The 25,754-nt window shown below is 44.4% G+C and overlaps 1 protein-coding gene across 1 annotated transcript; it reads left to right on the top strand.

The window, feature by feature from the left end:
* Positions 1 to 220: 220 nt before the first annotated feature.
* Positions 221 to 25,108, top strand: LOC136628201 (retinol dehydrogenase 13-like). The gene is made up of 5 exons (XM_066603919.1): positions 221 to 297; positions 3,929 to 4,058; positions 16,651 to 16,893; positions 22,812 to 23,114; positions 24,444 to 25,108. Exons 2-5 carry the CDS (start codon positions 3,938 to 3,940, stop codon positions 24,734 to 24,736), a joined length of 960 nt encoding a protein of 319 aa, XP_066460016.1. The 5' UTR covers positions 221 to 297; positions 3,929 to 3,937; the 3' UTR covers positions 24,737 to 25,108.
* The last annotated feature ends 646 nt before the right edge of the window (positions 25,109 to 25,754 follow it).

The following is a 25,754-nucleotide window of genomic DNA, read 5'->3' as shown; positions in this document are numbered from 1 at the left end:
TGACGGGGCGAGGGCTCTGCTGTGTGCAAATAAAGTTCATTTCAGAAGAGAAACTGTCTCCACTCAAGCTGCCATTTTGCAGTATGTCAGCAGCCGGCAATCACTGAGTGCCGGCTCCGGTAATATGGCCGCTGCCTGGCTGTGAGGGAGACATCCTGTACTGGAGTGCTGCGCGCTCTACATGTCGGAGGCGGCCGGCGCCAACCAATAGGAGTGGAGATATGCGGACGGCTGTGAGCTGCTGCCGGTACAAGTGCGCTGAGAGAGGAATGGTGCCTCTGGGTGGTGGTGGGCCAGGTAACCGGCTGGGTGGGGGGAGGTCTATGTAACCCGGGTTTATCGACCCCCAAATATACACCCATCCAAACACACACGTGTGTGTATATATATATATATATGTATGTGTTGTAGCAGAGTTGTGTTTGTTACCGGCGGCATTAAGAACTCTTGAAGAAAAAAGACCAAAGTAGACCAAGCACAGCACGCAGCGCTATTTCTTCATGTGGCATGTAAGGGGTTAACAGCGGGGGTCAGCGTTCTCAGCGATCCCCACTGTTGAAGGCTGACTTCACACGGGTCAGCGCAATATCGCCGCAAGAAGCTTGTGCCGCTCTGTCATATTTGCGCGTGCGATGTCTGAGCGTCGGCGGTGCTTTTCCTGCACAATACTCTTGCGCTGCATCGCTGCCGCCTGCCATTTTTTTTGCTCAATAGACGACAACAGGAGTAAAACGCATCGCAAAAAACATCGCAGGTTTGTACGTTGTGATGCGATAAATCGGAGGCTCCACAGGGAAACGAGAGCAAATCCAGGCAGACCGGGCGGCGAACGTCCCATGATGGAAAACGTCACAAACGGGAAGGAAACCATTGAAAATGATGCGTTTCATAATTTTGCGTTTCCTCGCACCCCAAAATAGCACGATTTTCTCGCCCGTGTGACGACTGCCGCCTGCTGCTGCAGAGGGCTCCGCTTCTGAATCCGCGGGATGGAAGCTTACAGCCATGAGCAGGAGGCTAACCTAACACGGGCGAGCGTGACATGGGGCTGTGAATCCCGTCCCCGGATCGCGCTCCCCACCATGTGAATTTCCGCAGAAACGACGCGTTTTTATGTCAAAACCGCCTCACCTCACTTCAGGGATCCTGAGTTCATCGCATTGTTTACAATTGAAAACCTGGCATCGCATATCTATAACACATGGCGCGCTGCTGCCGCCCGTCCCGTTGCAAACAAAGGGCGCTGTGCAAGAAAACATCGTCTCGCGCAATTTTCTCGCCCGTGTGAAGGCGGTCCAAGATCCGCAGCATATTTTGCGCTGTGGATTTTGATGCAGTTGACGTCACTCTTCCCATTGAAGGGGTGATATCTGCTCAGATACACGTCTGTTTTGAGTGCACCCCTAAATATTCCTTAAGGCCGCCTGCAGACGAGCGGATCGGATCCGGTGGCGAGGATCCTCGCCGCGGGACCCGACCCCAGCGCCTGCAGGGAAGAGCGCGTACTTACCCGCGCCCGGCGGCCCCGGCTCTTTCATGTGCCGGCGCATGCGCAGACCGGAGCCGGCGGCCGGGTCAGTGACATCTCTGTGCGGACATGCCGCGGTTTGTTTGCCGCACGAGATTCGGCCAAACCGCGGCCATCTGCATAGGAGAGCGTATTGTAATGCACTCCTATGCAGGCTTTCAGTGGCGGAAATCCCGCCGCGGGATTTCCGCCCATGTGCAGGCGGCCTAAGGCTGCCTTCACACTGCTGAGCGCAATATTGCCGCAAGAAAATCGCAGCAATATTGCATTTTTGTGCAAGAGATGTCTGAGCGTCAGCGTTGCTTTCTTCCTGGAAAACCATCACGGATCAGCGCTACCCGCAATTTTTCTTGTGCGATCGTTGACAATAAGCGTTTCTAATGTTAAAAACACATCACGCGAAAATCGCCGCCTCGTGTGTTGCGATAAAACGGAAGCTCCATAGGGAAATATGAGGATGAAGAAAAGCAAAACGCAGAACGGTCGGGCAGGCAGTGATTTATAATGTTTGCAACATCGCCGACGGGAATGAAGTGATTGAAAAGCGTGAGTTTAATAATTCAGCGTTTTCACACATTCTTGCATTGCGCAAAAATCACGCTCGCCAGTGTGTGGGCAGCCTAAGGGTATCGGTGAGCTAAGCTTAGGAACTCCTAATAGGTGACCGCTGTGTGCGGGGATGGAAGTGTTAGGCGGGCTCACACAAACATGTGGTAGACCGCTACATGTATAACGCAGCGTTTTACCGCTGTGTGAACCAGTGTATCGCGCCTTGGACTGCGCAGGACCGTGTATTTCACACACGCTGCCATGCGCAGTCTGACTTGTTGATTTTTTAAAATTTTACTTCCCACTCTGTCGCTTAGCGACCTTGCGCATCAACGCTGTGCATACGCAATGTAATTGCACATGTATGACATTTATTACGCCCTGAATATACACAAATGTGAATGGATCAATGGAAATGAATGTCCTTTCACCGACTCCATTCATATTGCGCGTGTAACACACACTGTAATCACGCTCATGTAAGTTCGGCTTTATACTTACCTTCCCCGCTGTTCCTCAGTGTCAGCTGTCAAACCGTCGCTGACCACTTCCGGCAATCTACATAGGCATGCACATGGTGAGAGGACTACTTCTGCACTGCAGTAGCCGGTTTGAGATTTGACGGCCTTGAAGTAAACCTAGACCTTCAATCCCCGGACTCCGCACATCCGCTACTTTTGAGTTCATAAGTTTTCGCTTTTAGGGCTCAAAATCACTGAAAAGTCTCTTTAAATATCCTCAGCAGGTTCCAAAGCTGACACAGCAGACCCTTACGTAGCTACAGCCCCGCAACCCGTCTTCTGTACATCCTTGGACGCAGTAAGGACACAGCGTTCGGTGACATCTCTGCGCTGATTGACGTCTCTGGCCACGTAGCGCTGAAGATATTTGACACTTTTAGGATAATTTTAGACTTGGCTAACACCTCTTTGTACATTTATAGCTCTACATCTCACCATTACGTAATACCGTAATATGGTGCTCTGCTTCAGCTTCTTGTCATATGTGCTGCAGAACAAAAATAAAAGTCAGGCATTTATGATGCTCCAAATAGATAGCTAAATGACATACTCCGCTCTGCTACCTCCGCAGTCCAGCGGATGAGAGAAAAATGACAGTTTTTGGATATAAATACATTGAAAAATGTTATGTTTTAGTTGAACACTGTATTTATGAATCACCGCGCCATTTTCTTCTAGTACATAGAAATGTTACAAAACATCATCGCATTTGACCTGGCTCTGGTTTACCAAATCAGCAGGTTCATCCGCTGGGTGTACGCCTGTTGATGGATGCGCTGGGTCGGAGATTGGCGCGTTGTTCCTATGGTGGCAGCTATTGTAAATCTTCTCCATCAGTTTTATAATTCCAAATAAACACCAGGCAAGGATGGGCTGCGCCAATTTTGCAGCGCACAGGTCTGTAGTTTGTAAGACTCTACCACGTAGCACATTCCTTGGACATGGCGGCGGTCGGAGTATATCCCCTTTAGCGGACAGACATTTGGACCCCCGCTGATTAGTGCTGACACCTATCGGTTTGTGTGCCGCAGTTTGCCCTCCATGGCTCTTGCTTCCATTGACGGCATGATCTCACTGCTCCGCGGTATTGATGCAGCGTTTGGTCAGAAACTAGAGTGAGTGTCGTAAGCCACATTAACGGTTGTGATGTCACTTTTACTTAAGACTATCAAAGCGCCCAAAAATAGTTGTCGCCAGTTGTAAAAATGTCCTTCGTATAGTAATTTTGGGGCATGCCGGCCGGTATGGTGGACCTTGCAGCAGTGTGACAGTCCCTCCTGTGTGTATATTCATCTCTCTGTCATATTACCCTGATGATTGTGTATTGCAGGAAGACACCATGTACGTGCTCGTCACCGTGCTGGCTGCCTTATTCCTAGCCTTGCTTCAAAGACGCTTCAAGAGCAGACGCCCCTGTCTTGATCCAAAAAGACTAGATGGCAAAACTGTCCTCATAACAGGTGAGCAGAGTCTACCAGATACATATGTAGCAAAGTTTAACTTGCCGCGTGTTAAATTACCGTTCTGCACCATCGTTTAAATGGTGTTGTTGGGTTCAGATGGGATAACAATTACTTAAAGGGGTTGTCCCGCGCCGAAACGGTTTTGTTTTTTTTTCAATAGCCCCCCCTGTTCGGCGCGAGACAAACCTGATGCAGGGATAAAAAAAAAAAACAGATAGTACTTACCCGAATCCCCGCGGTTCGGCGTCTTCATACTTACCTTGTGAAGATGGCCGCCGGGATCTTCACCCTCGGTGGACCGCAGGGCTTCTGTGCGGTCCATTGCCGATTCCAGCCTCCTGATTGGCTGGAATCGGCACACGTGACGGGGCGGAGCTACGAGGAGCCACTCTCCGGCACGAGCGGCCCCATTCAGCAAAGGAGAAGACCGGACTGCGCAAGCGCGTCTAATCGGGCGATTAGACGCTGAAGATTAGACGGCACCATGGAGACGAGGACGCCAGCAACGGAACAGGTAAGTGAATAACTTCTGTATGGCTCATAATTAATGCACGATGTATATTACAAAGTGCATTAATATGGCCATACAGAAGTGCTTACCCCCACTTTGTTTCGCGGGACAACCCCTTTAAGATGACAGAACTTGTCGTAGAAAGTTATCACACTCAAGTCATATCTGCATCACCCTACACTGCTCCCTTCATCTTCAGAGAAGAGGGTGTATGAGATTAGAAGAAGATGGCTTTGTACTTCCGTCTCTCCATGGACAGTGAAGTGATTGAGCATCATTACCACGCACAACCTGCAGATAGGTCTGGTGCTGTTTTTGGAGTAAAGCAGACCTTTTCCTAATCTTGTGCACCCCTTTAATATGGGTTATCCCAGTATATTCATTTATCGTATGTTGCAGAATGTAAATTGAAGGGACTATATGGACTGACGTAGTGCTTGATTTGGCACCAAAAAATTTGATGTGATGACCAACTACGCCCTCAGCAGGTGGGTATCTGCACTTGTCGTTGAATGCCTGGAATCGGGCTTTGACTCGGAGGGTTCATGAGTCACAGGCCATTTGTTTCAGTGAGGACTCACTGGGGAGAGTTAAGAAAGCTAATTGTACTAGAATTCTGTCTCCGTTCGCACCCAAGAACTGGTTTACATGCTTTGTACTACATTTATTATGTATTTTAGGCACTTTCTGCCCCTTGTTTGGGCCTACTGGTAATGGAACATGGCCTCTTGAGCAAAGGAGGATGTCCTATCTGATACGGTGTGCCATAATGTGGCGTAAACTAAGACAACCAATGGATGATATCAACTTAGACTGGACCATCAAAAGATGCACCAAATTTTTCATCAAGCATGAGCTACTGCCATAAATTTGGCACATTTTTAGACTTCATGATCTAAGTATTAGAAAAGATTAGTGAGGGACATCCATAAAGCCTTTTACGCCAGTTTCCGGCATAAAAAAATAGCAACTTCTTGCGCAAAAATTTGCCACTTTTCTGCTTTTTGCACTGCTCTCTCCACTTTTGTAAGAAGTGTCCGTCCCCAATGACAGATCTATGTGTAATTCATGCCAGTTGCTTATTATACAATTATACCAGAAATGTAACCCAGGTTGGACCTGGCGTAGACGTCTGTTCGGGCGCATGGAGGAACCTAGATGCACTAGATACATGAAGAGCCACGCGCCCCTTCATGTTTTAGGCCCATTGTGCGCTGGGAAAATCCTTTTAAGACCAACATTTAAAATGCCAGTCTTCGTTAATTTCCCTCGATGTGTTAGGTTACCCGCATGTAGCTTGTAGACTTGCAACGGAGGAATTCACTGGGCAGGACACATTGGTCAACTGTGAAGATTCTCACTCCAGTCCTGAGTTTGCTGTGTCTTGGGAAGGCAGCTCTAAGCTCAATATAGAGACTTCTACGAGCCGATAGGATCCCATTTCTGTATACAAACTGCACACTCTAACACCGTGCAACACAGCAGACCCACAACCTGCATTGATTTTACGGCACCAGCAGGACTAGCAAAAAGCAATTCAATGGACAGTTTCTTGGTTTTTGCTTTCTTATTTAATCTATTCTCATGTTAAAATTGCAAAAATTGATCATCTGTAACATGAAGCTGTAGCAACTAGAATTGCACAGAGTTGTTGCTCGCGCATTTTTTAAAATAGGAAAACACTCCCAGAATCTTCTAGGTAGGAAATGTGACTAGCTGACAGTTACCCTGTTTCCCTGAAAATAAGACCTACCATGAAAATAAGCCCTAACTTACCTAGCAGGCTCAGTCCAGGTCCTCATGCTGCTATCCGGAGCTCCGCTGTGTATCCTGCAGTCCTTGTTCACCCACAGAAGATCACTTCCTCGTTACAGGATTCAAAAATCCCACCTCCAGGAAGCGAGGACTCTGATTGGCTGAGCAGCGCTCGATAACCAATCTATGCAGGACTTGATGAACCAATGAGAAGGTTGGGATTGGTTCATCGAGGGCTGCATTGATTGGCTGAGCAGCAGGTGAAGAACCAATCACAGCCAAGGCATTGTGGAGACAGGATTTATAAATTGGTTAATCCATGCCACGGCTCAGAGCGTTAGAGCTCCGGATAGCAGCGGTAGGAATCTGGACCAAGCCTGCTGATATTTGAGAACAGTGCTGCTGACAGTAGCGCTGCCATTCACTTCCTAAACTTGTGTTACACTTATACATAGAGCAGCATAATACAGCGACAGATCTATGATACAACACGCTCAAGTCTGCAATCTCTATTGAACTGATGCGGCGTATGGGGACAACTGCTCTATAATATTAGCCCATACAGAACAATAGTCAAACTCACAAAAAAATGGAGTGATTGTCGCCATGAATGGTGGTCATTTATGGTCAGACATGTAAAAATAATGCTACATCTGTGACCACCTTAAAAGTTGTCTGGAACTTAAGTATTGATCACCTATCCTTAGGCTAGGTCATCAATACATGATCGGTGGTGGTGCATCTCCCAGCACCCCTCCTGAGCCATTCGAAAGGGCCATGGCACTTACATCAGCACTGTAACCTCTTCATTGTTTCTCAGGCACAGCGCCTCACATTCTGTATTGGCTGTGCCTGGTATTGCAGCTCAGTCGCATTTGCTTGAATAGGACTGAGCTGCAGATGGGCTATTTGACCAATGGATGTGGAATCACAGGCCAAGGTCACAGCACTCGCCCAATTACCGCAGCCTCCTCAAACAGCTGATGAGCGAGTCTGCTGATAATGATGAATATTTACATCCTGGAAATGTGCCACTGCCTTTCACATAATTGGAGCTTCTTCTATTATGCAGAAGGTGGTCCTGTGCGCACACTTTTCTATCTTTAGACCTATTGGGAGACAGTATCGATGGGGTTGGGAGCCTTAAAACCACTACTGATAACTCAAAAATAAGGGGAGACATGGGTAGGGGTCTTCCACTCAGATTTTGCTGTGAAATGCATCTTGAGGCTATTTTGTCAGGTTGAGCTCAATAGCTCTTGCTTATGGAACGGAGTTGTTTTCGTGGTCCTTCCCTGTCCCAGCTGCATTCTGTATATAGGATCGTTGTGATGGTCATTGTGTGTCTGTGCTGTTGGTTTTTATTAATCCATTATTCAGTTCTGACCTTTTGGGAAGTAGAAGGGAAAGATTGCTATACCTTTATCTTATCCATCACAAGGAGGGCAAATGTTTGTTTTATTTTTACATGATAAATTATATATAATTGGACTTTGTGAAAAAAGCAATAGGATTTTATGTGGATTACTGAATCCCATGTGACGTCGTCAACAGTTGAGCCAATCATTCCATTTGTTGGAAGTTCAGATCAAACAGATAGGATTCTTACAGATTTTCAGAATAACATGGTGTAGGCGATCTTCAAGTGTTTTCCAATTCTACCGGCCATAGGGCTCCTGTTTGGCCTCATACACACAGTAGAGTCTTTTGATGTCCTGTATTTCTATAGGAGTATTCCTTCGCCATACTGGGTCTGGATATGCAGCAACTTTTGGACAGAAATATCCTCTGTACACCTCTGAATATAATTAGAGGCCTCCAGAGGTGCAATAAGGGATCCATAGAAGCCTGTGAGTGCCTATTAGTGCTCAATACAATCTGTAGTTTGTACAGAGCCATAGTACTATTATGTAATAATGATTTCATAGAATGGTAGAGTTTAAAGGGACCTCCAGGGTCATCTGGTCCAACCCCCTGCTCAATGCAGGATTCACTAAATCATCCCAGAGAGATATTTATCCAGTCTTTGTTTGAACACTTCCATTGGAAAACTCACCACCTCCTGTGGTAACCTGTTCCACTCATTGATCACCCTCACTGTCAGAAATTTTTTTCTAATATCTAATCTCCTCCCTTTCAGTTTCATCCCATTGCTTCTAGTCTTTCCTTGTGTAAATGAGAATACAGCTGATCCCTCTGCAGTGTGACAGCCCTTCAGATATTGTGGACAGCTATTAAGTCTCCTCTCAGCCTTCTTTTTTGCAAGCCAGATCCTTTAACCGTTCCTCATAGGACATGATTTGCAGACCACTTACCATCCTGGTAACTCTTCTCCGAACTTGCTCCAGATCATTATGGGGCCGACACATGCCATACTACCATGTCCATTATACAAAGATCCAATAAGCCATGCATTATTATCTGGATGCAGAGCCACCGCGAAGAAGATCCAATCCTCTATCAATAATATCAAGAGCGGATAAAGAAGACCGCAGCATCCATATGAAGCCAATGTCTTTATTGGCCACCCACGTACAACATTTCAGTTGTACTTAAGCCTTTTTCGGTGCTGCAGTAAATTTCTTGATTTATACTACTTTTGGCCCGCAGCCTTATATTACTATATGTTTAGGATAATATAATGAAGGTCAAAGCTATAACGTACAACACTTGGTCTGCAGTAAATCACTCTTTTATTGTTGGTGGGATTTCACGTAGCATTTAATTCCAGATGCTTCCTGGTAGGACTTTGGCCAAGACATTGCGATGCTCATTATGATCAGTATTAGCAACATATTAATTTGCTTTTAATCCGCTTACAGAGAATATCAGTAAATTATCTCTTAATTATCCACATGACCTAATGTCTTCATTTTTCTATAGACAAGTTTTCATCTCGTAAGCGCTCTCACTTCCTGCCATGAATCTGGCATGTTCTCCTAGATGCATATTTACAGAAGGCCATGCTGTGATTTGGCGACGCTAGTCCCCATCAATGCCAAATGACCAAAACTTTTTCCAAGTGGTGCTTTTGTCCAGCTCAACGTCGAGATGCCTGTAAATGAATTAGTACTGACAGAGATGTAAGTAGCTGGGCTTTCAAAAGGAAACTAAGCCACCTGGTCTCTGTGTGACTCCTTGCGTGCCTTTCGAATTGTGCCAATCCACTCCACCCCCACAGAGGAAGTGACATCTCCTGGCCGCCATGCGCCGCTCACTGCTGCTTCATTAACCGCATGTTGTATTTCGATTACATTCGGGAAAACAAGAGGGGATTGCGAGATGTTTCTTCAATTTATTTTTCATTTGTTTCCTTGTTGGAAACAAGCAGCCTGGCAGTGTTAATGCCTCATTTACTTTTTGCAGAAACTGCAGATCTTTACTTGCGTGTGTTCTTCATTTTCTACTTTACTACAAACGGCAGAAGAGTAAAACGGACCAGTGAACATATGAGTATGGATCTAACGTCGCGTGTAAGCAGGGAGCCAATGACAAAAAATGGTCCGGCGCCATGTACAGTAAAAAATGAGCAGCAGTCAAGTGAAGACGTGGTGGTCAGCAAACACAAGGCTGATCAAAGGCTGTGCAACACAATATAAAATTACTTTGTTTTGTTTCCTTTTTTTATGCTAAAAAATTTGATTTAAAGAGGTTTTATGTTCCAATATGACAACTCTTTTCATGCGGACATCGTAGAGGTGGATCACATGCTGAGGACCGCCATTATTGGCCAGAGAGAAAAACCACTAAAAGGGGGTCTCATCCTTCCAGGCTGGATCATGTGTTGCACAGTCATGGTAATACCATATTTCCGCTGTAGGGAAAATGTTTGACGAGTCGTACATGCCCAGGCGATGTCAACTGTTCAAAGGTGGTTTAAAGATGTAGAGCCAAAATAATGTTTGCCCACATTAACCCTTTCCAATCCACGGTCTGACCTCTGAAGACGTTATGATTTAAGGCTGTACAGCTCCGATGTTGGAAGACATCCGTCGGGGTTCTCTTACTGTATATTGCCAGCCTCTCTGCTGTTGGATCCTATCCAACGTGCCACCTCATGCAGGACTGGCTTTAGCCAGCATATAGCGCTGTTTAGGCTGGTGTAACAACAACATACAGTGGATATAAAAAGTCTGCACACCCCTGTTACAATGCCAAGTTTTTGAAAATCTGGCAAAGATGAAGCGTTTCAGATTTATTTCAATGTGACCCGTTATCTATCTATAATTCCATTGGAGAACAAACCGGAATCTTTTAGGCTAACTTCACACGGGCAAGCACTATATGGGGCTGTGAGTCCCGACCCATATCGCGCTCGCTATCCATGTGAAATCCCAGAGGATGTGAAGCGGTTTCATATGCCATGCACGGAAATATCGCTCATGTGTATGACCCCATTTAAAAGAATGGGGTTCATATTTGTGCATCTCATAACGCACAAATCTTGCGTGATTTTAGCGCCCGTGTAAAGCCAATCTTAGGTTGAAAAAATAAAAATGGCAAAACTAAATTAATGTGATTGCATAAGTGTGAACACTCTCTTATATTTGGGGATGTGGTTGTGTTCATTTCTGAGAAGGTACGCAGAGGTGTCGGGGATGCGTGTAATACATGAAGAGTTGTGTGCCTCTCCTTGGATTAAGTGCACTGGGGGATGCTGTTCTAAGACTGGTGTAGGAAGTGCCAGACTCAGTAAATGTCCACTAACATCTCTATTCTGTTATATATATATATAATATATTATAGGCGAAAGACTTCACTGACTGACTCGCCATTAATTCTCTAACTTCTCGGTGTCGTACAGACATAATATTTGGTACGGGCATTCTTTAGGTCCTAAATAGGAAATGTAACGGGGTCACAACTCGATTTATTCAATGCTAATTGCAAAAATAAGTGCACCCCTATGTAATGTAACTTCCCGGTGTTGTATAAGCGTGAAATTTGGCACAAGCATTCTTTAGGTTCTAAATAGGAAAAGTGAGGGGTTCAGAACCCGATTATTCAATGGCAATTGCAAAAGTAAGTGCACCCTTATGTAATGTAACTTCCTGGTGTTGTACAAGCGTGAAATTTGGCACAACAATCTAACTGTCCTCTGTGTGCATATACTGAGGAGAATATAACTGACCTCTGTGTATATACTGTGGAGAATCTACCTCACCTCTATGTGTATATACTGAGAACCATCTAACTGACCTCTGTGTGCATATACTGAAAGGCTAAAAACTACGTAAGGAAGCGGCCATGGACTGCAGGGATAGAGCATGCCTTTAAGGCTAAGAAAGGGCTGCAAACTTCCAGTCTGGTGTTAAATTTGAATAAAAACAGGTAATACCTTTAAGGGTAAAAAGTGAGTAGAGTGGGAGGGGTGGCACATTCTGCAGAAGAACATCTGTACATGCAGTCTGAGGAGAATCTAACGGTAACCATGACTTCATGAACATTTTCTGTGTGAACAACAGGTAAACTGCCTGTACCAAAGTAACTTGGGCGAAGCTGGGTATATCAGCTAGTATATATATTTCTTCAGATATATGTTGTTACAGCAGCCTGACGAAGAGGCCTAGCGGCCTTGAAAACTTTTTTTTTATACAAGAGTATTCAACATCAAAGGCATTTTCAGAAGAGAATCCCCATAACCTCGATTCCTAATGTGATTCATAATGGAGTTCTGTATGTACAATTTCAAGGGCATTTTCATATTTGAGCACAACTTTACAATTTATGTATATAAATGTCTGTCTTTAGGATCTATATAAAATTGAGGAACTTTACAAAAGCATTGTATTACTTACACTAGGGATCGGCGATGAATCAAATTCATTTGATTACTTCGCCCTATATATGATGCGCAGTTCTATCTTTTCCTAAAACCGTGACATAGATTTTATTGTATCCTAAAATGGTGCTGTGCCGCACTACTTTAAGTCGTGCCTGGTCTGAACCAGCAGCGATAGGACGCTGTAACAGCTGAGCACTCATTGGACATTTCAGGCAACGGGTGAGTGGGCCTTGTCAAAGAAGGAAGGGAGGATCAGTGTGGAGAGACTCTGTCACCTACTTTTAGACCTATGAGTTAAGCTTATGGGCTGATAGTAGATGACCCGCTGTACATCCTATCGGAACCCTGCAATCGGACTGCATAGCGCTGATAGTTACCATGGCAACCAGAGGTCAAATCATGACCTCTAGATCTGTCATATGGCCTGTTCTGTTCAGTTTTTTCTTTTTAATTGACAGTAACAGGCTTTGCTGTCAGTGATGAAAAAGACAGTGTCAGACAATACAGTGAACTACTTAAGTAGTGTAGTGTATTATCTAAGACAGAGGTCTCAATCTCTGGCCTGCCAAATCTGGCCCATGATATCGTTATATTTGGTCCGTGAGAGATCGTACCGTACTTGCGGGGGAAGGCCTAATATTACAAATCCTACAATGCTCTGCTGGTGCGTTGGTACAACAGTCAGTACCCATAAGCACCCCATTCTCAGTTGACATTCATCAGTGCTTCATTCATTCACGCTACCAGTCACATAAGTCCACCCCTCCCAAAAATGGCCAAACAAAAGGTGTAAAACAGAGGCTTTCTAGAAAAGTGGGAAGCAGAATATCTGTTCCTCAAATCTAAAGAACAGACTTGTTGATCTTGTGTGTGGAGCCAACGTAGCTGTAACCAAAGAATATAAGAAGACACTATGAAACAAAACACCATGACAAGAACAAGGACCTGGGCATAGCGCAAAAGCGCCAGAAAGTAGAGGAGATGAAAAGAATTTTGGTTTTACGACAGACTGTGTTCAGAAAAGCCATATCACAAAGTGAGACTGCTGTAAAGGCCAGTTTTATTGTGACAGCAGAGATTGCAAAATCATCCCGGCCCTTTTAATGAGGCAGAGACTGTCAAAAAGTGCCTGATCAAAGTTTGCAATGTTGTGTTCCCAGATAAAAGGCAAGCATTTTTAACCCCTTAACGGCACAGGGCGTAACTGTACGTTCTGGCTATGGGGTACTTAATGCAGCAAGATGCACACTTGCACCCTGTGGATAGCGCAAGATGAGAAGAGATCCTACGCCATCCGGCAGCAGGAGTTGGCTGTCATTGATAGCCGGCCTCCGGCTACAACAGTGGGGGTGCATCGGGATGCTCCATCCCTGACACCATGCCCCAGCTCCATACCCAAGTTGCTCAAATTCTCATGTTTGGCAGCACATAACTGTGTGAGCAACTACTCTCCTTGAAGAAGATAAACCATCGCACGGGAGTTGTCTCGCTAATGAACACCTTCACCCAATCCTGAGGATTTCCTCAGCTCAGAGCCTGACCCCAAACATTGATGAACTAGCATCTAGGAAGAAATGCCATGCATCTGGCTTTGACCGGTATGCATCAGAGTAGATCTGAGTGTAGCAAACAGAACTTGAATGAATTTTTTTCTTTCTGCACTTTTCTTTGCTACTCCAAGGCATGGACTTAAGTGGTTGAATATTCATTCAAAGAAATCATTGTTGGCCTGTTCCAGATTCAATGACTTAAAGGGGTTGTCTCGTGCCGAAACATTTTTTTTTTTTTTTTTTGCATAGGCCCCCCCGTTTGGCGCAGAACAAACCCAAGGGATGTGTTAAAAAAATAAAATATATATATTACTTACCTGAATCCCCGCTCTGCGACGTCTTCCTTCTTCCTACTTCTTCCTTCACCAAGATGGCCGCCGGGATCTTTACCCACGATGCACCGCGGGTCTTCTTCCATGGTGCACCGTGGGCTCTGTGCGGTCCATTGCCGATTCCAGCCTCCTGATTGGCTGGAATCGGCACACGTGACAGGGCGGAGCTACGCGATGATGCGTAGAAGGGGGCGGAGCCAGAACGCCGCTCGTGGCGGACCGAGCAGAAGGGGAGAAGACCACACAGTGCAAGCGCGTCTAAAAAAGCAAGAAGACAGCGAAATTAGACGGAGCCATGGAGTCGAGGACGCTAGCAACGGAGCAGGTAAGTGAATAACTTCTGTATGGCTCATATTTAATGCACGATGTATATTACAAAGTGCATTAATATGGCCATACAGAAGTGTATAACCCCACTTGCTGCCGCGAGACAACCCCTTTAAGTTTGTTTCATATGAAAAAGGTTAATTGTTTTGATGAGAAGGAAAAGCTTGCTCAACTGTACACATTTTTTCACTAAATATTGAGGTTTTTAGTTTTTAGTTTGGGCCCACTGTGTATTTGAGTATGATACCCCTGATCTAAGCGATGTTTTTCCTTAAATCATTCACAGTTGACAGGATCTTCAAGTTCCATTGATGATTAAATAAATGTGATGAGAAAATAAGATGTTCACATAAAAAGAAAACGATTTACTTTGGAAAAACTATAAAGGGGATAAAAAACTCCGGCAAAATCAGTATTGCTGCGTTTTGTAACCACCTGTATTATAAACGTATTGTTACTTATCCTTGTACACGCCGCAATAAACAGAAAAGCTTAGTGAGAATTGCAGATTTTGATCATTCTGCCTAACACAAAAAAGAGAATAGAAAGAGATCAAAACCCCCAGAATGGTACAAGTGAAATTGGCAGATCATCCTGCAGAAGCAAGCTCTCACACAGCTGCATAGATGGAAAAATAAAGTTATGGCTATCGGAACGTAGCAATGCAAAAACATTTTTTTTTCTATGAAAAAATAAATTTTATTATGCATTAAGTAGTAAAATCTTTTTAAAAATATATGAATTTGGTGCAACTAGAACTATACTGACCCATTAGAATAAGGATAAGTACACCACAGCTCCCTAAACCCACAATAAAAAGTAATCAAAAAGTAATGTGTACCCTAAAATTAACATCACTTATACAGTACCCTATGTATGTTGAGGAGTTATTTATCTAAAGAAAATAAACCGTACCTGAACCTTTACCTCTGTCGCCCGTTTCCAGCTCCTTCCGGCAACTGAAGACAGCATCACATAGCAATATATCAAGATTACAATCGAGAGTGGTCTGTAAGGTTTAGACGGGACGAATGTCAGGCAAACGATGCCCAACACTTGTCCCCGCAAGTACCCTGCTCTTGCACAGGAGCAGGTATTGTTGCTTCACAGTGGGGCAGCTGCAGGAGATTTCTCTCCTCGCTCTCCCCCGCCCCTCTCCATTGATTTAACATAGTGGCGGTTCAGTACTGAACGGCTGCTATTTACACTCATCGTTCAGAATTTTATGCAGCTTAAAATCCTGAACGATGAGCGTAAATAGCAGCCGTTCAGTACTGAACCGCCACTATGTTAGGTGAATGGAGAGAGGCGGGGGAGAGCGAGGAGAGAAATCTACTGCAGCCGCCCTCCTGTGAAGCAACAATACCCTCTCCTGTGCAAAAGCACGTGAGCGGGGACGAGTATCAAGCATCATTTGCCCGACATTCGTCTCCTCCAAATAGGCCTCTACATTGCACTGATCATAAGTTACGGCCTGTATTAACTTCAGAGCCGAATTCACAATTCTATTGGCTCTTATTGGAAACGGTGAACAAGCTTGCTGTGTGACACATTCGTGTTATGCAGATCTCCAGAGCACCTTGTGGTATGCAGCCCTTGTAAGTAATGCTGGAAGATTTCCACGCAGAAACGAGCAGAACTATGAATACAGCTCTGAACTATAATACCGTCCGTAACTCGAGATCAGTACAAAACCAGTAATGTTATGTATTTACAAAGTTACCCAGTTGTGTGTATAGATTAATTCAATGCAAATTGTAAAAAGGTGTTCAAAGTAAAACATCTAGAAACAGTATAGCAAGTAAAGTTTAGTGATTGCGTTCCTCTTTTGTTTTAGCTGGGTTGCGTGGTTCTTGCCAACACCTCTTGTTTTGAGCTGTACTACTTTAGCATACAGTAAGCAAGTTGCCAGGCAGCCGCGGAACAGGTGGTATGCGCTATTATAAATGCCAAACCTGCTTTCGACAATAATGGGTTTTAGAGCTTTGAAAATCGTAGAGGACACTGATTGCCATGGAGATAGCTTATGAGCTTCACAGAGTATTGCACAAGCTACCAGGGCCCACTGTCTATATAGCAGTGAGCACAATATCTCATTTTCCATGGTCGGTATTTACTGAATGAGACAATTCGCAGGAAAGTGAAGGACGAATATCTCAGTCACAGATGCAGTGTGTTCCAATACATAGCGAGAAATGTTCTTTGTGAGCAAGGGAAGAAAGCTTGTGTACCGCACGTCTGCAAGCCACTTCTGTATACAGCCTGCCGTATTGCTAGCTCGTTGACTCCTTTTTGTCTTCCTGTTCCTTGTTCTCTTATTAAACATTAGGTGGGGCATCAGGAATTGGGAAAGAGACAGCCGTTGCCCTGGCCCGACGTGGTGCACGTGTCCATATCACAAGTCATGATGAGCAGAAAGGCGAAGAAGCTCTACGAGATATCAAAAAAGAAAGCGCAAGCATGAACGTCCGATTCTGGAGCCTAAATATGGCAAATCTGCAAAGCATCCGCAATTTCTGTAAGGAGTTTCTAAAGAACGAAAGCCGTCTTGACATTCTTATCAACAGTGATGGTGAGTGATGCAGTAAGGGTTGAACACATCCATGTTCAGAGGTAAAACTTCCATAAGAATGTAGACCCATTACTTCTACCGGTCACAGAGAAAACTGCCCAAGCACCAGGAATTGGAACACGGTGTCCAATAAGAAATACACCTGAACCCAATTCTGACCTGTGGGCTTGTACAGGCAGGAAGCAGGGGTGCTGTATAAGTGCAGATGACTGTCGATACAGAATTAGGGGCCTTTTTCAAAATATTGGCCCCCTTGCACAACACATCTAGGCCTCCTGGCCACGGGTGATATTTCATTGCATCATCCGCAGTAATAATCCGCATGTGGGTAACGCATGAAACGCTTTCTATAGGATAACTGTGGAAAGTGCAGCCCGCTGTACACGAGCGGAAATCCGCCCTGATTTTCCGCTGGCGTATTTTAAAAAATTGCGGCATGACGCGTTTTTTTGCGATTAACCTTCCATTATGATAGATTCATCGCGATGACTTTAGTGTTCTCCCACGGCAGAAATCTGCGTTAAAACGCGATGTCCATGGACAGGTGGCCTTAGGAGATGTGTACATCTTAAGGAGGATTTAGAACCTGATGTTATGAAAAGGAAAACATTTTCCAACATTTTTTATAGTGAAACTCGCTCCGTCCTTGTGCTGAAATCTAATCCTCCTCTAGGGTGCGTTCACAAGTAGTGGAAATTTGCGCCGATTTTTTTGCAAGAGAAAATTTGCATCAATTCTTCATCTAAAACCGTGTTAAATCCCTAATACTGGTGCGGATTTTAACACAGATTTTGGTGCGGATTCCCAGCTGATTTCAGCCTTTAAATTGAAATTGGCTGCAGATCCTAGATCTGATTTGTTGCCGCCTGCACAGAAATAGAAGGCAAGCTAATGAGCTTCCCCACCCAGCATGCACTGCGCTTTCTAGCTTGACAGCAAGCGAGGGTTTACAAATGCACTCAGCTGGTCAGGTGATGCGGATGTGGCTACCTGTCACCAGGGAAAAGATGGCAGTGCCCAGCGGTTCGTGGTTGACGGTGTGCCCCGCACGCTTAGTGGAGCATGCGGAGGTGAGAGTAGCACCGTTGCGTGCAGAGGGTGAGTGGCTATTTCTACGCGGCGTGTTTACGGGCTCCATTAGGTCCTAGTTATTTATTCATAGCAGTAGCTGAAAGGCTGGAATCAACTGTGGATTCGCACCAAAATGCACTTTAAAACTCACACCAAGGATTTTGCCGTGGTTTTTCTGCTTCAAAAAATCCACACCAATTTCTGCTACATGTGAACGCAGCCTTAGATAAGAAAAGATGTGGTCGAACAGATCTCCATCTCTGATATACTTTGACTGGGTGTTGAAAACAAAGGCCTCCTGTGTATAACATCATAAAAGACTTAACAATGGCCATATACTCACCATTGTGTAACATAGGGGGTGCAGATAATGCACCATATCCCTCAGCATGCAGACAGCTCAACTGCTATATGGAGGAGCACAGATGCAGGTAACTGATAACAACCGCTTCCACATCCTCCCTGTATGGAGGAGGCGGCTGCCCAGCACCATACCTGCAGAGCAGTGAAAAATGTAGACAGGGTGTCATGCCACACAGTATGTGTAGTGCACCATGCGTGGTTCACAGCCTATTAATGACGCCTTATTTCAAACCAGCGGGCTGCTCACAATGGGCGAACCACACTGGCACTGACACCCTGGGCTTCCCCAGCATAAAAAAAAGGCTGCAAAGTCTGCATGGCACACTACACTCACTGTGTGGCCTGACACCCGGTCTACATTCTTTACTTATGTGCAGGTATGGTGCTTCCATGCAGGGAGGATGTGGAAGTGGTTGTCATCAGTAACTTGCATCTGTGCCCCATATAGCAGTTGGGCTGTCAGCATGCGAAGAAATATGGTGCATTATCTGCACCCCCTTATGTTATACAATAGTAAGCATATGCCTATTTTAGTGTTTTTTGTTTACCTCCCCACCCCCCCCGATCTAAGTAGAATGTGGCAGGGAAGGGGTTCACAGAGGGAGCGCAGCCGGCTCTTGCGATAACATCGCGAAAGCCCGGCTGGTTGCTATGGCAACAGGACGCCAGATACCAGCATCCTGTATTGCCATAGCCTGTGATCGCTATAGTAAGTGATAAGGCATGGCAGGAGAGAAATCCTGCCATGCCTTATCGTAGTGATCTGCAGTGCTGCAGTAAAAGTCCCTCAGAAGGACACAGATGGTGTAAAAAAAAAAAAAGAAAAATAAAGTACAAAAAATAAAAATGTTAAAAAACCCTTTTTTCTATGCTTTTTCTCATATTAGCATAAAAAAATTTTAAAAAATTTAAAATCCCACATATTTGGTATCGACGTGTCCGTAATGACGCATACAATAAATTAAACACGCATTTTATCCTGCCCGACAAAAAGCATTTTAAAAAATACTAATTTTTAGCATTTTGCCTCCCAAAAAGCGCAATAAAAGTGATTAAAAAAAACGTGTGCACCCCAAAATGGTACCAATAAAAACTACAGCTCGTCTCGCAAAAAATAAGCCCTCACAGAGCTCCGTCCATGGAAAAATCAAAAAGTTATAGGAGTTTGAATGCAGTGAGTTTAGAAATAAATAATTTCCAAAAAAAGGGTTTTTATTGTGGAAAAGTGGAAAAACCTAAAAAAAAATATAAGAATTTTGGTATCGTTGTAACTGTACCGTCCCACAGAAAAAAATGTAGTGTGTCATTTATGCTGCATAATTAACGCTTAAAAAAAAAAAATATATATATATATATATATATATGGCAGAATTGATGCGTTTTCTCTCCCTACGATCATAAAAACATAATAAATGTTTTACAATGTAGTCTATGTAACGAAAAATGGTACCAATAAAAACTACAGTTCGCCACGCAATAAACAAGCCCTTATACGGTCGCGTCGACGGAAAAATAAAAAAGTTATGGCTCTTGAAAAATGGAGATGAAAAAATACCAAAAATCGTTTGGTCCTCAACGTCAAAATAGGCCGTGTCCTTAAGGGGTTAATCTGGTACTAACAATCTGTTTTTTTTTTTTGGTGCCCTGTAGAATTAGAAATGATATTCATTTGTGACAATAACACAAATGTCCACTAGATGGGGCTACAGGATTTGCTGCCAGTGAAGTGAGGCACATGGTAATTCGCAGCTTCCACCATAACATATTTCACTAGTACACAACGGGTAAGACCACTTGTAAATGATAAAAGACCGATTGTAAGTTACTCGTATTATATGATGTGCATTTAATACAGACAGAAGTATTGCTAGCAGTAAACACTGAGATGCTGCGCACGCCACCCGTACACATCTCTAAAGGCAGCGATGTCATTCTGTATGTTCTGTCACTTATTGTTCCCAGGTTGTAACCCTTAGTTACCAATGTCTTATGTCATAAACTTTTACAAAATATACACTTTGTGGGTTTGTGACCAGAAAAGTAATTTATTTGAAAAATTCCTATTAGGCCTTATTTATATGTCTCATATTCTCACGAGAGTTCTGTGCGTTGCAGGCTGCACAAAACTGGCATGGACATAGACCCCTTTATTTGCAGTGACTCTATTTACAAGGGACCTATTTCTCTCGCAGCGATGCTGTGAGACAGAGAGATCGCAAGATGGCCTATTTTCATCTCCTACAAGACTAGAGCGTGCAGATGTGCAGTGTGCCGCACATCGCATAGAACACGGACGCGGTATCTGGGTTCTGTGCAATGTGAGTCGCACCCGAGAACCTTAGGCATGTCTCGTTATCGACCATGTAAATACAGCCCAATGCAATTAGACCTGTGATTTATCTTCTTTTTCTTGTTTGCATAAATTCATTAAACCTAATTAACATCAAGTAACATTAAGGGAGGGTCCAGACGGGGGGGGGGGGATTTGCTGCAAAGTTAACAGCAGCAACAAAGTGGAGGAGATTCTGAAAATCTCATACACCACTGCGGAAATAATCCACACAAAACCCGGAAGTTGACATGCGATGCGGAATTCAGTTCTGTAGCATGCAAATTGTTTCACCATTCCTGCTGCAGAATTCACTTCTTCTCAATTAGGGGAGAATACGTGATTAATAGAGATGAGCGAGCACGCTCGGATAAGGCAGTTACTCGAGCGAGCATCGCTCTTCTCGAGTAACTGCATTCTCATCCAAGCAGGCTCGGGCGAGCGGCGGGGTGGAGTGCTGGGGGGGGGGTGAAAGAGATCTCCCCCCCCCCCCGCCCCCCTGAGCCTGCTTGGACGAGAATGCAGTTACTCGAGAAGAGTGATGCTCACTCGACTAACTGCCTTATCCGAGCATGCTCGCTCATCTCTAGTGATAAACCCACTTCAAAACCCACCCCAAATGGTGATTGGAGGCAGACATTCCACAGCTGTTTTGCAGCAGGATTCCCACTGTGGACATTCCACTGCAAATCAGCCCCCGTGTGCACCCAACCTAACATTTATTATACACAAATAACACTATGTCAGAAAAATAAATTACCGGCTACCTCTCAAGGCCATGGAAAAGCCAATGCGGATATGTTGTTTGTCTGATTGTCTCTTGCAAACAACAGAAAGTATTTAGATTTCCAGGCAGCTCCAGACTTGTAAAAACAAACAGATGCATGTGCCGTGCACAGTGACAGGTTTGCTTACAATCTGCCACCCTTGGGTTTGATGTCTGCAGTGGTATGCTGTATAGGACATAGGGACAACTAAGATCCCAGCTCAACCGATAGAAAATCAAAGTTATATCTCAATAAAAGGCACATTACCAGTTATATGGGACCTAGGCAACGCAAAACTAGTGGTAAATTCCTGGGAAGGAAACCTTTTTATTTTTGTTGCCTAGTGTAATTGTACAATGTAATAACAGGCCATTCCAATGTTACTCCTCCACCTGAAATAATACAAGGATATACAAAATGGAACGTGTTAATATAATCGATTGTCCATCAGCATGACAAGCAGACCGGGGATGGAATTACGGTTGAGAATAATGATGAACATAAGATCCAAGAATAGTAAATTAAAGGTTAATATGGAGAAGCGGACATGGACAAGACACAATGATACACTGGGGAGAAGCTGGGGGCATTTGACCTGTCAAATTTGAGAGGGAACACCTCTAAAGGCTCCTATAAACATAAAAAGCCATCTGAACCTGCACATTTATGCAGGACTGGCCAACTGGCATGGTATGGGGCCCCCTGACAGGTGATGTTGAAGGAAAGAAGGATCGGCACATTGAACTTAGCCGAGTAGTGCCTTAGCCGAGTATCCTTCTGCTCGTCTCTAAAGATTCAGCGGGGGAGAGCAGGGAGGAACGGAGGGGAGATCTCTCTCTCTTCCCCCCCCCCCCCCCCCCCCCCCCCCCCCCCCCCCCGCTCACCTCCGCAACTCACCTGTCACCCGCACCGGCAGCCGAATCTTTACAGACGAACGGGAGGATACGTTGGCCTTAGTGAGTATACTCGCTCATCTCTATTGGGCACCTTAAGAGAACCTAGTGAGGATGATGCATAGGTTTTTCTGAAAGGGTTTTAATCAGGGCTGCAAGTTTTTTATTGATCAGTTCATTACATGTTTAGTATAGTTAAAGAAGAATGACATTCCCATCAAGTTTAGCCAATGATTGACGCTTGACTTCAGTGAGTGTAAGCAGTGTTGCCAGTGTGCTTACAGCAAGCAAGGAGATGGTGAGACATTAAAACAAAGTACATTAGAAAATTGTGTTATATACCAGTTATGCTTCAGGCAATCAGGTGAGGGGGACAGAGAAGGAAAAGTGATTTTGCCCGAGTGGCCCTTTAATATTACATAGCTCTGAACAAAACCGGTGCATTCACTTTTCTAGTTGTATCTTGTGGTTTAACTAGCTTCTTTTACTTGACAGGCGTTCCGGCTGTGCTAGACTGGACGGATAACGGGTTCAGTATGTGCTTCGGAGTCAACCACCTTGGACCTTTCCTTCTCACCAATCTCTTAATAGATCGGCTAAAAAGTTGTTCTCCAAGCCGCATTGTTACCATAACTTCTAACGTTCACAAATATCAAAAGCTGGACTTCTCGGACCTAAACTACAACATCGTGCCACTGTTCACCTACTGCCGAAGCAAGCTGGCAAATGTCTACTTTACCCAGGAGATGGCTCGACAGATGGAGAGGCATGGAGTCACGGCTTGTGCTGTTCATCCAGGTCAGGGCCTATGGTTCGATCAATAATTGCATCACGTGGCACCTGAGGCCACCTAATATCATAACCATTTATCTGAGTGATCTTTCTTTAGTCATTTAGTTCTCAGACCATTATAGGAGAAACCCGTACACCGAAATGCTATTACTTTACAACACTGCTTCTAATTAATAGTAAATACACTGTGGACGTTTAAGGCTCTGTTTACATCTGCTTTGGGGTTTCCATTATACAGCAAAGATAGTGCGGTATCGTGTTAGCCAGAAAATAGTGATATTTGTATTGGCTAATCAGCCACATTATATTTGGCTCTATAGATTCATGCTGGACTGTAGTCTCTGCTTAGTCTCCCCAACATAGATTCTTTTGGGTCACTTTGTACACAAGAACATAGTTTAAAATCCTATGGCATCCCCACTTTGCTCACATGCTACAGAGCCCAATACTAGCCCTCTCATGTCAGCCACTGACACTAGGGGCTGCGGACCACCCACTTAACAGTGAAACAGCATCAGCCTCCTTATGTCATGTGAGCAAATGGGAGAGGACTAAAGCACAAATAAGAACAGCAATGGAAACAATGGGTATGGGGTTTTAAAGGTATGCAGCTTGTCCCGCTTTTCAGAGGACCTTCTACCTATCACCCAGATAGATAATCAATAGCAGATCAGCAGGGGCCTGCAGCCTCGGACCCCCAGCGATCAGCTGTTCCCTCAGCCGATGTCTTAGTATGTAGAGCTGTTTTTGTTGCCAGAACTACAGACAAATTTGTACATTGTGCAGTGGCTTTAGTTGATATTGCAGGGTGAGTCCAATGGACGTGAATGACTCTCAGCCTGCAGTACCAACCCGGGCCACTGTGCAATGTTTGGAGCTGTCTGCTACCAGCAACAATACAGCTGCATACACTTAGGTACTGGCAAGAGGAACAGCTGATCTCTGAAGATCCTGGGTGGTGAACCATGTTAATATGCTCTTGATGCTCTATTCTGAGGATAGATCATAAGTAGGTAGAAGGGCAAATACCCCTTTAAGTTTGGTGACTGTTTGTCTGAGAGGAGAGGTAAATGTGGAAGTACTTTTCAATCTATTGATACCACTTGATCTAAGCACTGCCTAAATGATCTGCTGATCACCATGGATCCAGCTCCTGAGGTTTAGCTAACTATGTAGAATTCAGATGTATGGCCATAGAGGTAGCACATGGACCGCTGGAGTCCGCCAGTGAGAGTCTCCATGATGACAAACCACATAAACCACTACTGAATGTGATACAGAGTTACTACTTTGGTCAGCAGTGCGTATACTAAATTATATCCCTCTTTCTTGCAGGCTATGTGGTTGGTGATTGGACCTCCCAATTTTCGTTTCTTTTCCGCATAGTGATGTATGTCTTCACATCCTTGTTCTTCATCTCATGTCAGGCGGCGGCCCAGACTGTCATATACTGTGCTATATCTGATGACGTTCTCCAACATAATGGCGGCTACTTCTCAGACTCTAAGCCCTGCAAGCTTCGCCCTAATGCGCAGGATGCCGGCATTGCCAAAAAACTTTGGGAGGCCAGTGAAGCTATGGTCGGACTGACTTCAGCCATGGGACATCCAGCTTCAGGAACAAGATAGCTTTTATAATAATGTCTGTTTTATACGTAACGCTGTATGAAACGGTCTACTTTTCCTATCAATACCCTCTAACTTTCAAGGTACTGTTGGAAAATGGATATGGCTGAACGGCCGTCTTGTACCTGCCTCATAAGTGATGCAAAGAACCTCTGTTATGGCGTTCTCTACAGCGGGAGTGGAAGACACCGTTGTGTCCTGCGGATATGTTTGAGTTTCTTGTCTTACATGATGAGTATTTACAGTGTTGCATTCCAGGTTGTGTTCCTTTTAAACATTCGGAGAATCATCTATTTATATGGGAATTGTGAATGAACTGATATTTATACAGAATGTGCGATATTCCCAGATCCATTCATTAAAGTGGTAATGTACTTGGCTCTGTGATTACATAGGTGGGCAGTAGGGGATAATCAGAGACAGCCAAGAAGGGGCCGTTTCTTGAGCTTCTTAATTCATTGTATTGAAAATTAATTGGTGAAGAAGAAAAGAACTCTCATTTGAATGGGTTAATTCACAATTATTCTCAATACTCTAAGTTTGAGAAATTGCTGCATGTCGTATTCTTGTGGGATTCTTATTCAAGAATCGCCCATTATTTTCTGTGGCACTATTAAAAAATCCATTGCAATCACATGTGATTTTTATGCTAGTGCAATGTGATTTTAACGCAGTGAGATCGCTAAAAAAAAAGAATTAGGAAGGCAGAACTGAAAAATGCACTATAAAAACTGTGAAAATCAGATGAAAATAGACAGAAAATAACATTAAAATTGCATGGAAAGTAGATACTTTTCACTGACCAAAATCACACTCACCCATGTGAATACAGCCTGGAAGGGTTTTCCTGAAGTGTTTTACATCCTGTTCTTTTGGAGTTTGTATGGAGGTGTTTGGGAGACTATTCTGCGCCATACAATCCGGGTTCTGGGTGTTTCTTACAGCTGATGCTGTCGGCAAAAGGCGCAATCAGCGTGAACATGGCATTTAAATCTCCTGATCGGCCTCCCATAATGCAATC

Source organism: Eleutherodactylus coqui, chromosome 5, assembly GCF_035609145.1.
Source record: "Eleutherodactylus coqui strain aEleCoq1 chromosome 5, aEleCoq1.hap1, whole genome shotgun sequence".
In the NCBI taxonomy this organism is placed as follows: domain Eukaryota; kingdom Metazoa; phylum Chordata; class Amphibia; order Anura; family Eleutherodactylidae; genus Eleutherodactylus; species Eleutherodactylus coqui.
The sequence above is the reverse complement of the archived record's forward strand: the minus strand, read 5'-3'. Positions and strand labels throughout refer to the sequence as shown.

What these genes read in the sequence shown, in the direction of transcription:
- LOC136628201 (XM_066603919.1), top strand. Translation starts at nt 3,938, where the DNA reads ATGTACGTGCTCGTCACCGTGCTGGCTGCCTTATTCCTAGCCTTGCTT. An exon ending in CATTCTTATCAACAGTGATG is followed by an intron (nt 16,894 to 22,811) that starts GTGAGTGATGCA and finishes TTTACTTGACAG; the next exon opens with GCGTTCCGGCTGTGCTAGAC. An exon ending in GGCTTGTGCTGTTCATCCAG is followed by an intron (nt 23,115 to 24,443) that starts GTCAGGGCCTAT and finishes TCTTTCTTGCAG; the next exon opens with GCTATGTGGTTGGTGATTGG.